Source organism: Adelges cooleyi, unplaced genomic scaffold, assembly GCF_023614345.1.
Source record: "Adelges cooleyi isolate 19-005CV unplaced genomic scaffold, UGA_ACOO_1.1 ACOO_flye_CR_arks_rails_tigmint_CR_PRNA_30, whole genome shotgun sequence".
Taxonomy (NCBI): domain Eukaryota; kingdom Metazoa; phylum Arthropoda; class Insecta; order Hemiptera; family Adelgidae; genus Adelges; species Adelges cooleyi.
The window spans coordinates 2,575,641-2,589,346 of NW_026095971.1; the positions used below are offsets into that span (position 1 = coordinate 2,575,641).

General features: G+C 33.4%; 2 protein-coding genes across 2 annotated transcripts; one reads left to right on the forward strand and one right to left on the reverse strand.

Annotated features, from left to right (window-relative positions):
- Nucleotides 1-5,370: 5,370 nt before the first annotated feature.
- LOC126839171 (uncharacterized) lies at nucleotides 5,371-6,510 on the forward strand. The gene is made up of 2 exons (XM_050574287.1): nucleotides 5,371-5,756; nucleotides 5,877-6,510. The coding sequence occupies exons 1-2, from the start codon at nucleotides 5,393-5,395 to the stop codon at nucleotides 6,383-6,385; spliced, it is 873 nt and encodes a 290-aa protein (XP_050430244.1). The 5' UTR covers nucleotides 5,371-5,392; the 3' UTR covers nucleotides 6,386-6,510.
- Nucleotides 6,511-7,387: 877 nt separating this feature from the next.
- LOC126839166 (uncharacterized) lies at nucleotides 7,388-13,281 on the reverse strand. The gene is made up of 4 exons (XM_050574278.1): nucleotides 12,956-13,281; nucleotides 10,808-10,994; nucleotides 10,570-10,662; nucleotides 7,388-9,503 (listed from the first exon to the last, which is right to left on the reverse strand). Exons 1-4 carry the CDS (start codon nucleotides 13,093-13,095, stop codon nucleotides 8,256-8,258), a joined length of 1,668 nt encoding a protein of 555 aa, XP_050430235.1. The 5' UTR covers nucleotides 13,096-13,281; the 3' UTR covers nucleotides 7,388-8,255.
- Nucleotides 13,282-13,706: the final 425 nt, after the last annotated feature.

Below are 13,706 nucleotides of genomic sequence, written 5' to 3' on the forward strand. Positions count from 1 at the left end.
TCCTTTGTGTCTTATATATTTCGGTATTGTGTTCCTCACAATGGCAAACACATTCGGTCACATGCTTGTATGCAATTAAAATATGTATGTATTTATTTAATTAACGCCTAAACAAACAGTTCTTTCAATAAATGTCGTTAAATTATAACATAAACGAGAATATCAATTATAATTTAATAAATAATATTACACAAATATAAAATTTCAAAACATATTCATGCATAAGATGTATAGAACGAAAACGATAAGGCATTCCTGGTTTAAGTACAGTAGAAGATTCAATGTCATGTTTTATAAAAAATTTGTCCTAAGTTGTATGGTACAAACAATATAAAATAACTTTATTTTAATTGAAAAGATAATTTATTAACATAACAAATTATCAAAGCTGAGTACACAAAAGTTGGACATAATTACATCGGCTATCTTTACACCAAAACTACGAGTATAAATTATTTTGAACATATTTTATACTAAATTATGATGTAAGCAACATTTTTGAGTAGTAACTCAAATTACTTTACACATGTATTTAAAGTTTAACAAAATGGTGAAATGTAATACAGTATATAATCTGTAGATACCAATCTTTACGCTTAACGTAAAATGTAAATGCATTTGTAACAACCTACCAACAATAGTCTACAATACATTTTAACATGCACATGTTTTATTTAACTAATGTTTCCATATGAAACTAATGTAAAGTTCTGACACATGTTATTTAGAATTTAATCTACCATTTATACTAACTTTAATTAGTGCATTCTTAGAATATTGTGTAAAAAAACATAAGAACATATTTTGTACTTGTTCGCTATAGCCTATAATACATTAATATAGTAATTTTTAATTCGCACGTATATTTAAATAAGGAAACTTATTATTCAATACAAATATTGTCAAAAACAATTCATAATATTATATATTTTCAATAACAACTAATTAGCTTCAAAAGTAGATACATTTACATTTACTCATTAGATTTAACTGTAATACCACTTCACATATTATTCGCTACTAAAATGTGTAATTAATGCTAAACATATTCCTAAAAGTAGAGAATTATGTCATTCGTGGTATATGTTTTTTTGTTCGATTAAAATATTTTTACACTGTTAATTTTAAAATCAAAAATAGAAAGTAAAAATGAAACAGCTTACATACTTCACCACGAATTTGTATTTATTCATAACCTATCCTAAATATCTCCAGAATATATTAAGCTTATATATATAAAAATATATTTTATGGAAAAATAGTGTGTCATATCAATATATACATATATATAATATACGTGATATTGTTTCGTGATAGATACCTTCCTCTTCCATTGTTAATGCTTACAGATGTTCGTGTTCATAATATTAATTAAGCAGTAAACCGTTCGTAGGTGTACCTATTAACTTTAATTCACAATGACTGTATTTTAACTGTATTAAATAATTACATTTTAAAAATAAACATTTCATTCGTGCTATTAGCTTTTTGTAAACTACGACTCTATAAGTGAAAAGGCTAATGATAGTTAGTACATTTTTACTGCAAATCACTAGCGTTGTATCTAAAGAATAAAAAGTTTGTTGTCTTCTTAGCCATTGTGAAAAATCCTAACACTGTCTAAATCAACACAAGTCACAACATAAACCCAGTACAGTATAAACTAAACCTAGTTTACAATTTAAAACAGTAAAAAATCAGGGCAGTTTATAATTATTAGGGATTGGTCTATGTCCATACTAAATGAATTAATGCAGAAATCGAATAAATGTTTTAAAAAGTCGAATTTTTCTGTTTTTAAATGACTGGCTAGGAAAAAACGTTTTTCTTAATATCCTTTCCGATAAAATGTCCTCGAATTTGGTCTCTACAACTCAGACATTGTCTACAACATTACAGTTATTTTAAGAGAAAATGAGTGTCTTATCCTGTACAAATGTACATATTGTACATTTTATGTCCCCCCTCTGAAAATAATTTTAAAATAAGAAGTCAGTGTTACTAATTAATGTTACAAGGATGTTGAACAATTCATCTTAAAGTTTATTTACAAACAAAGTTTCAGATGAAAAAGTTTGTATGAAAAAAAATTACATTGTTAATTAATGGGTATGTTAATTTTATAATGTATAATTAACATAACCATTAAATAATGGATTTCTTCCGTAATTATTATTTATAATATTCTATGAGATCAATTTTTTTAAATGTCTAAAGGAGTATAAAAAATGAAACCCAATGTTGGAAAGTAACGTACGATTCTGCTTAGTATTTGGTTAAAATTGCATGAACATTAGTCAGTTTTCTCGTAATTCCTGGTCGTGGATTTTGAAGAAGCAGCTTTCTTTTAGCTATTTTTCTTTCTCAAAAATATTTACAAGTGTAATTAAAAAATGGAAAATGTTGATGGGATCGGATTTCAATTTTTATTATGTTCGCTATTTTTTAATACTTTTCAAATCTGTATTACTTGTAAAGCGTAAACGGTAATATTCACTATTTAATAATTCGTACCTAGACAATAGTTTTATAACACTTTTAGTAGGTATTTAAAACATGCATTGGGATCGGTCGGTTAAACGCTATCAGATTTCCACTAGTCAATTCAGAACCGGCCATACCGTCATATCTATTGTGATGGAATTAATTAAAATGTTCGACTACAGACTAGTACGTGCAACTCGTTTGTGTGGATGTGTCCGTAGACAGTATGTGTCGCCATTACTCAAAATTAATAAATGTATGCAGTGACTTTAAGTAGTAGATACGATCGTCCCATTAAACTATACATAGAATGTACACAGCCCGCTATAGCATGATCAATGTAAGCTTTTACAGTTCACTAGACGGACAACATAGTCTATGGATATGTAATTTGTATAAGTATCCAATTATATTTCATTTTCAAAAAACTTGATATGTACTGCATTGTAAAAACTAAAGCTGTTGTTTTGAAATCATATTTTTGAAATTTCTATTTTTTTTTTTAATAATACTTATCTGTTGTGTGTACAATCCATTATTACACTAAACAATGTAGACGTCAGTAATACATATTAGTATGTTTAACCGAAAGAGACACTGTATTTTAAAGATAACTCACGTGGTTTTTATGATAAATACCCAACATTAAAATACGCACAATTAAATTTCCCACAAAAAATATATTTTATTGATTTTTAGTAGTATCGATATTTTAGTCTCCAATCAGTTTTTAAGGTCAAATTTCGATTACTTTGAAAATCGATATTCCACGCATTTTGATAAAACCGAATAAGGAAAAATTGATTTTTTCTAACTACAACTAATAGAAAAAAGTCAGGTCTGAAAGGGTTAAAATAGAAGTGCTGTATACGTTTTTACGATAACGTTAAAGTTTTCCTGCCCTAAATGGAAAACAAGGAAAGTTGGACTCACACCACTTTCGCAGGTAATAGATTAAAGATAGCATTATCAGCTGGTGATGTAATTTCGGATTGTGTAAAAACGCGACTTACACCACATTTGCTCTCGGCGGCCTAATTATTAACATGGTTTTTGCAAGATTAATCTCTCTTAAAATTTGTTTTTTTTTCCGATGTAATTCTCCTTTGAAATTAGGTACTAGTGGAACTACAAAATTCGCATTCAAATATAAAATTACTAAAAACCATTTTCATAAATTTATTTTGTACAGATTGTTTTTCCTAACAAAATGAAAAAAAAAATGTATATATTTTAGTGTAACTGTTAGAAGGCGTGGGCCAGGAATATTTTAGGGGCCGGCTCAGTGCAATTCATTTTTTCTCGAAACTTAAGTAACTTTTTTTCATTCAATCTAAAACCAATTCACATTTAATTCATCATAAGTTTTAAAATAAATTTACTTCTATGTATAGTTACAATTTAATAACTTAATATAAGATAATAATACTCTTTTACTTTAAATGAATTAAAAACTTGTCAAGTAATAATAATAAAAACAATAGTGTTTTTTGTTTTCTTCGTTACTTTTAATATTGATTGCACTTTTAATATTACAGCACGTATAAGCATTCAAATCTGAACGATTGTAAAACCAATAAACATATACGTTCTTATATATTTTTCTTAGCTCATAAATAAAATTACTGTTTGAATTTAAAACCCTCATAATCGATCTTAATCTGTCAAAATTCGATCGCCTATATATCAAAATAATGGCATTCATAATTTAGCCGATGAAATCATTTTTTTTAACAAACATAGACATAGTCAGTAACATTGTAAGCAAATCCTCATTCGAGTTTTAAGCAATATATAATTTAACAAGATTTTTATAAAAATGCAAATAATGCATTGTAAGTAATAAACACATTTTGAATTCATCTTTATTGAATATAGACGGCGACGGGAAGTATTTGAAATATATTTTATTATTTCAAATAAATAAACTAAATTGTTCTAATAAGTCATTCTTATTTCGGGTAAATTTTAATAGTAACACATTTTTTGATACACGTAGTGGAGAAAAAAAAACTTGTCTTGTTTAAAATATTATGCCAAACTAAGAAAACTGATTATTAATTTAAATAAACGCAAGTTATAATAATTATTTACGAATAATGTATGTGTCATCAGTTAGCAAGCACGTATTCGAAAAGGTGTGAACGGATTCATTCGCTCATTTCATAGGCGGTATTATTTTAAATAATTGTATTAATTATGATTGGTTATTTACACCTATGCAATTTTCTAGCTGTATTTAAAATCATTTGTTTTTACTTTAATCGAATAAATACTTTTCAAAACTGAGCAAGTTGCATATTTTTAGTTTTTAACAATGCAAATAGATAAAAGTTTCAAAAGGGGCTCAAGCCCCATTGTTATGTATTTTATAGAACGCCTACCGCCTCCCCATTAAATTGTCTCAGATACGTGTTGTTCAGTTAGCCCATTTATAAAAGTAATTGTTGATATTTTTCGTCATTTTTGGACATATGGAAGTAAATAACTTATAATTTTACAGTAAGCAAGTATGTACTGTACAAATTAAAAAAAGTGTTATCAATGTGTGGTAGAGTTATAACTGAAACTACGAAAATAGTAGTACTGTGATTTATCATAATATATAATTTACGATAAAAATTCAATTATTACGCGTCGTGGATTGAATTGCTTAAGCGAGTCGCGCCATTTCACCTGTAGGATATCCTGGAATGCACGACAATGAACCGAAGCATCGGCGCTCTGTAGCGGATCGCTTAATATTCCGTCGACAAGCTCCCCGACCATTATGGAGAAATTAGTATCTTGTCACGTGCCGCCCGTTCCTGGACGACCGTCCGTTGCCCGCGACAAATGTTGGGCAGTGGGCCAGCGCCGTTTGTATAAAACACTGGGATGAGGAGGCGTGGCCTGACAGTCGTTTAGGATGGATCGTAGAACAGTGTTCGTTTCTGTATTGCTCGCCGCAGTGGTGTCAGCCACCGTCCAGCAGGAAGACAACCTGCTGGATAGAGTGCTGGAGAATTGTACGTTCGGTAATGGCGCCATGCGGTGCCTCAAGTCCAACGTTTTGGAATACTTAGAGGGCCGCGGGGCCCGAGCTAACGTGGTCGACTCGGACTTGGACGAAGAGCTGGTCAAGGCGACTAGCAGATACATCGAGCGGCAGGTGTACGAGGTGGACGTGCCCGGGGCCAAGCTGGTGGTCAGACCCGGCAGGGACATGGACGACGGCGCGATGGACATCATGCCGGCGCAGCAGAGCACCACGACGACGACGACAGCCAGAGGTTTGAATATTTCTTTAATACTGCAATTTCTTAAGCTCGCCAAGGCTTTTATAAAACTCTGTCAGGACATAAATCAGCTGAAAAGCTCTGAACTGAAACTTGCGTTTCTGCCATTTGTAGCCGACATGGAAATGGGAATGATGCAAGACAAAATGTTAATGCCACTACTTATGATGATGAAGATGAAGATGAAGATGTTGATGCCCATCATGATGGCCATGGTCAGCATGAAGGCGACGAAAGCTTTGATCCTCAGCAAAGTAGCCGTCATCTTGGTGATTGGCTTTCTGGTCAAGGAGTTCATGAAAAAGTCCGGCGGCCTCCCCGGGCTACCCATGTTGCATTTACCCTTGGGTATGTCCCCGGCCGAGCCTTCGACCACCGGCACTCCTATGTACGGGCCACCCCAATCGTCCGGCTACGAGTCATCTAGCTCGTGGGAACCTTCTGGTTACTCCTCCGGTTCGAGCGGTTACTCTGCGGGCAGCTCGAGCGGTTACTCTGCGGGCAACTCGGCGTACTCGTCCGGTCATGGCCATGCGTCGGACTCTGCGCAGTCCTTGGCCTACAGCAGTTATCTGCCGTCGTCGTCCGGATCGTCATCCAGTTCATCGGCAACCAAATACTAATACTTAGACATCGATATACTAAGTTAGTATTTGCTCTTAATTTATTTATATCTCAGGTATAGCTCAAGTAATTTATTTCACGATTATTGTTAAAAATAAAATATATTATAATGTTTGCTCTTGAACATACGCTTTTATCATTTTATACATTATGTGTATATACCTAAAGTTGAACCCCTGGAGTTTTTAATTATTTCATATTTATTCTAATAAAAGGTATTTCATTAAGGTTATAGTATTGACTATACTAAACGACATAAATATTTCTTATTTAACTAGAAAAGTAAAAAAAAAAACAATAGTAAAACATACATTATAATAACAGTTTTATCTCGAAAACTATTTAACTATAAATCTAAACAGTTAACGGTAAATGTTTCGGTATGCGCGTAACGTTTGTGCGTAATCATTTCTTACCTAATAAAGAGTCAACATTGGTTCATGCCAAGTGTAATTTGTATTAAGTAAAAAAAAATAAACCGTTTGCGTTATAATTTTTTATTGTATCAGGTAAATATGATAACAGATACTTACTTACTATAAGAGAAATAGGTACATTGCACGTACTGGCGACTGAGTCCGTTTACAACACATATCAATAAATAATGAGTATTTTTTTATTAGACTGCTTTTTGTTTTTAGATTTAAATAACATTCTACTCTTTAACCTAAGCAATAAACGAAATAATACATATAGTTAGAACACGTCTTCGTAATAATTTAGTGAATTTGCTCAAAACTTTATAAAAATATAAAATTACCATATTTTGAATTCACACAGAGTTTTTACTGTTGTCATTTTAAACCAAAAATTTAATGAGTACTAAAACTAACAAATCAAAATACCAAAAACAGCTCGGGTTTTAACAATTTTTTTCTGGGATACTATTTTTTATTTTTAATATTTAAAAGTGTAAGTGTACTAGGTTGTTTTTTAATTTAATTAATCTCTCAATAACACCGCCAATAAAAAAAATGAAAATTCAATACCAATTTGTTGTTGTCATAAAAAATAAGTTGCACTAAAAAAAAATATTAAATGATGACAAGTTAATATAGTTAAATAATGAAGTACTGATTAGAAATTTTACCTAGGTTAAATCACAACTCTTTTTATATGGATAAAAAAAATTTAACTCTTTAAGAAAAATATTTATCGTGTATAATTAAAAAGTAGGTGATAAAATGAAAGCAATACAAATAATAAAATAACTACAAAAAAGTGCACAAAAATATTTCATCACAACCTATGTGGTGATGGGTACTTAACATACTTAATTTAATCATCATACATGTATCAAAATAAACAAAAATCGCTATACTTAGACATGTAAGGCCATTGGAATTGGTAGAACTTCACCCTGAAATTTAAGCAATAAAAATTACATTCTTATAAATTTAGAAAAGCGTCAAGAAAAGGGTAACAAAATAATAGTATATAGAGTAAAGACATGCGTAGACTAACTATTTACAAACACAGAAGAGATGAAGATATGAAGTGCAGGTGAAGTAATAAATGAGTGTTAAGTTAATCAAACTATACAATTAATAATGGTGTAATTAAAAGGTGGTAATTTGAAGATAACATCGGCATACAGTATTATTACTACGTATAAATAGAATATTCATAATTATACTGGTTGATAATAGAAAACCATTTTATCGATTAACAAACATACAATTAAAAAAAAATAGTATTAATGCATTATTCATTACATGCGATATTTGGTTTATAAATATGATTTATGTAGTCTTAATCATTAACGAAACAAATTTAAATTATATAATAACATATACATAACGTTAGGCATAACATAGTTATTATGTTTGGAATAGTTAATTGAGAAAATGCCTATGAACCGAGTATTTTCTACGAATCGGTTTCCACTAAAACATGATGTTCCTCCTGAGTATCGTTTTTATTTTCAACTTCGTTCACCACCTGATACATTTTAAGTATTAAAACGTCATCCTCACTACTTTCCCCTGCTATATCGGTATTTTCTTTTTCAGCATTTTGGTAAGATTTATCTTTAATGCTATCCTCAACGTGTGTTTCATCTATCAAACTTTCATCGCCAATTCTTTTATCCTCGAAAACTTCAACAAATTCTTCGCCAAATTGTTTATCTTCAAGAATTTCGACGTTTTCCTCACTAACTGGTGTATTGTCCAGATCTTCGGCGTTTTCCTCAGTAATTAATTTATCCGCTGGTACCTCAACGTTTTCCTCGACAATTAAATTACACTCAGCCCCTTTCTGATCACTTTCATCCGTCTTAATCTCATCGTTTTCAACACATTCGACAGCCGCATCTTCAGTCGCTACGACTTTTTCAAAATTGACAGCCTTGTTTTCCTCAGCTTCGTCATCGGTCTCTTGGGCTTCTGTAACCGAATCACCATCGTCAGATACATTATCTATCTCGTGTAACTCATTAATTCCTTCTCCGACCGTCTCAATGTCGAGTACTCTGTTGCATTCTAACGACTCATTTGATTCAGCAGTCTGAGCAACCTTTTCGTTCATTAAATTGTTATCGGTAAAATCTTTTATTATGTCGTGTACATCATCAGCGTCTTTCTCAATCTCTACCAAAACCAATCCATCGTCATCTGCTGTTTCATCCGTTTGATCTTCTTGACGCGCTCTAAACTCAATAAGATCTCTCCTGGCCCCAAACTCGACCTCGCCGTTCGTCTCCTCGCTTTCGTTTTCCTCTACAACCGACACCTTTTTTTCGCCATCCCAATTAACTATTCCATTATCATTAGTATCTAGTTTATCACATGCGTCGTCGTCATTATTCTCGACAGCCTCCGAAGCAATGGTCGGCTTTTCACCGTTAATGTTAACCTCATCGTCGGGTACACCATTTACCTTTATCGCATTTTCTATATTGTGCTTAATAGGTTCTTTTTGTGGATCATGCTTGCGTTCGCTGACGGAAGTCACGTGATGTGTTTTATTCGCTTCTTCGGAAGTCTTTGGATTTACCGCGTTAGCGTTGACGTCGGCTGTGGGCAGTGTGTTCGCTTGTTCTATGTCGGCTTTTAGTACCTTACTGATTTCGGAGATGGGTTTTAGTAGAGCGATCAACACGTCGTCGTCTCTCCTCTGAAAAATGCGATAAATACAATTATCTGAAACACTTTTCAATTATTGCAGTAGTATAATACAAAATAATATATTGTTTTTTATTTGTACAATTCGTTTGTTCAAAGCTATGTATAACTACTAATTTACTTACTCTTTCAAATAATAACAACTACTAGAAGCGGTTGTAAAAATAAAATCGTCTGAACAAACATTTCGTTTAAACGCGAGCCAATTTCCAAACAGAATTATTATACATAAATATAGCATTTTCTGCACCGGGGTTGGCGGAAACGTTGCGATATACGTTTGTAGCATTGCAAAACCCTCTGGCTTAACTCGGGCCTCGAGCCAGTCGAATTCCTGGCACAAGCAATTGATGCGGTATTGTCAAAAAAAAAAAAATACTTTTTTCACCTACGACTCTCCGTCCGGGCGACGACGGACATGGCGACATGGAGGGATAGAAGTTAAACAATAATAACAACATATGCGCGTGATTCGGGACCTAAATTTGCCACAAAACGTTGCCAAAACACGTCTTAGTATGATATTATAGACGGTCTCTCGGCACCAACGACAACAACACGGTTTATGAATTGGGAAAACAATAGAACGAAAAATAAAAAATGAATCGCAGGCGCCTGTTCATCTAGTGTATCTCGCATTAATACGCAAAAACGACATTACCGGGAAGACACAGAGTAGTGAGTATATTAGCATTACTCTTATGTAGGTCGGTAGATCACATGTGCGCACAATGTTTATGAAGTCCGAGTGTGCGATTAATTTTAATACTGTTTTGGTAAACGATTTTTGGTCACTCGCATAATTTGTTTGTTTTATTTCTGTTTTGCTCAGGAATGCCGACGTGGCCCGGTGCCAACGGACCCACGGCCCGGCCTCACCGTGATAGATCTATTTCTGTATTCAAGGTGGATACGGCCGTTTGAGTGAATTTACGATCGAATATTATTTATTTTACTTTTTTTTTTAGGCTCATTCGCAAAACGATTCACACCCTCTGTTCATTTCCTAAGTACACGCGTTGAAGGCAATAACGATTACAATCCATATAGGTACTCACTTGATATAATATTTCACGGTCGAAGAACACGAACCCCCGGCGTTTGGCAGCGATCAGCAGGCCCACCACCTTGTCCGATATTTTAGTGTAGATCTGGAAAAAGAATTTAAAAAAAAACCCACCCAAATATCAACAGACTAGAACGGCGAATAATTATATAACGTATACATGTTTTTCTCCAACGGGAAAGTAGCCAAAATCCTACCCACATAAAAAAAAATGTTACTATAAAACTCACCTGGAATAATTCGCCAAAACTAATGATTATGGTGCCGTCGTCGAACTCATTTTGGTCGCCTGATCCTTTTTTTGATGTGTTGTACGTACCCACGTCGTGAATGACTGTGCACAGCTCTAGGATCTCACGACATATGTGCGATTTAGCTTTACGACCCCTAAGATCTGTCTTGGAACCCGCAATCGGTCTAAACATTAACAGTATTGATTTAATTTTATTGAAAGCACTTTCACCTCATCGGTATCACGTAAGCGCCACTTGGAGGGAAGCCGGGGTATGCTCAGCACTCCTAGTTTTGAGTTATAATAGTATCTATGTGTGTAAAAATTTTAAATAATTATCGACTTGATAAAGTTTAATTATTTATTCATTTTTTTTTTGTTTTTACCCCCATCTCAACTTAGTTTTTTTGATAGCAACTTTTGAAACTTAAATGGTAACGCATACATTTTATTAACATTTTAAATTGAGAATAATGTACTTCAAATTTTGACTGGTCGATAACCAGCTTTGGATAATTATTTTTGAAGTCATTGAAGTTTCAAAACTTTATGGAAAAAAAATTCAATTCTTAATTAAACCCATTGAGATATTAAGTGGTTCACGATAAGTTGATCACCCTGTATACAATTTGCGAATTTATGTCTTTTGATCATTTATTTCTAAGTAATTTTATTGACGTAATAAAAGTTGTTAAAAAACATAAAATTAAACATTTTTAAGGACAGAATTCCAAGTTTTTCATTGAAAATTACGCCTAAAGATTTATAGCTACAGTGACCTTTACGTTCTATATTATGGCTATTAATCTTTATTATGGAAGGAAGGGGTGTAATGTCTGGCCAATAAAATATAAACTAACCGATTTGATTAATAAGCAGCTCAACATTTAAAGTAGATCGTTCTCCTTTAAGTTTAAAAAAAAAAACTATTCACTTTGAATATGACAATTTAATAAGCTATTCTATAAATATCTAAACTACACCTTAAAATAACATCTTAAACTTGATTACGTTAAAATCAGTGGCATGTATAGGAATTTTGTTTGGGGGAGGGGCGCGAAAGGGTTAAAAGTGAACCGTGAGGCTTCGCTTTCACACCCCACAAAAATTATTTGTATAGCTCTTATCATAAATAAATTCCAAATGTAATTTTTTTTAAGAGGACCTCCAATAGATGCAGTATTGTTTCGTATAATCATAATAACAAATCGTTTTTCTTTCATCTAAAGAAAAAAACCGTAAACTAATATTTTATACATAATATTTTATCTTAAAAAACCAATACAACAGAATTTTCTTTAAATAAAAAAAACTACATATTTTAAACTATTTCTAAGACCAGTTCTGAATTTAGCAAAAAAATACACGTTCAATGAAAAACATTATTTGAAAAAAAATATATAAAAATGTTCAGAACACGCTGAAAATGCCACAAATTACAACTTTGATGGATATTTCAAAATAACTAGATGTACAAGAAAAATTATAAATATGTAAGTTAATTCTTGTTCCAAAAAAGAAATTTAATTTATTTAATAGTGTTATTTTTCAGAACAGTATTGCGTCTAGTAGTTTTAAGTAGCTTACTCCAAAAAGGCGGATTGTGCCAAACGTTCTCATCAATTAAACGGCGTAAATTATTCTTATAGTTGTAAACGATGATCAGAGATGGATAGTTAGATTATAACAAAACATATTGTTTTAAACTATGGGTAGATCCGCAAAAACTAGAATTTTCAAAAAAGTCATACAACGGTTTTAATACTCACTTAGTTATGATTTGTAGATATGTATCAAATATAAATATATGTATAATTTATTTTATACTAAAATTGTATGTACACATATGTATACGATTAGTATTGCGTTTTTCTAAGACATAAAAATAGTTGCATATCTATTTGTTTTTGTACTTATGAATCATGTAAGCTCCATTTCTGTTTAGAACAAGATATCCGTTGATCAAATTTATAAATTTTTTTTTTATTTAAAAAGAAAGCCAACGTGGTATGAACGGTACATTACTCCGCTGCACATACTACCTACTGCACCGGTTAGAACTCGCATCGACTGACCGAAAAGTCGTTCCGATAGCCGATCAAACGGGGTTTGGTCGAAAATGGGCTGACCTTAGCAAACTACTCACTTTCCGTATTCCTCCCGGGAAAATCTAGGAGACGGCGACCGGGACTGTTCGTACCGTCCGGAAAACGGGTTCAGAGCTTGCGACTGATTGTGCTCGACGGCCTGTTGATTGAACTTAGACACTATGTCCAGGAAAGACATTATCGCTGTAGCTGCCGGTGACTGCCGGGCGCCGATCGCTGGTGTGGTATAGTAGCGTGTACGAATGGATCGCCACGGCAAAGTTCACACCGGAAGGAAGGTGTTGTGTGCTTGCAGCGTCACGGCGAGTAACTGCGCCGGCGTTCAACAGACGGCATCTAAATGCTGTAAAACGTGCATATTATTATTTACGAAACGGGCTTGCCAAGGAATGCCGCGCAAAACCGTCGCCGGCGCCACCGATGCTGGGGAACCCACGTGGTTGGGTTAGTGCATGATGTTTCTATTTTTTTTCGCAAACGTCACGCTCGAACGGTACCCTCCCTCGCTCATAACTTCCCCTCTCTCGTCCCCGGTACAGGGAGACACGCCGCGGCCGAAACACAACACTGTTTTACGGTGATTTCGGTTTCAGCTATATCCTCTCCGGACGTCCGGCCGTTTTCGAGCAATAACAAATTGCCCGCCGATTCGCGCCAAGGCCTCCGCGATTCACCGCGACGGATTTAGATCAGTGTTCGACCGCAAACATCATCATCTGGACGATTGACGAGAAACAGCAATGCTGCTCTGCGTATTGGATCACGGTCAATGATTTAGCGATCTAACCG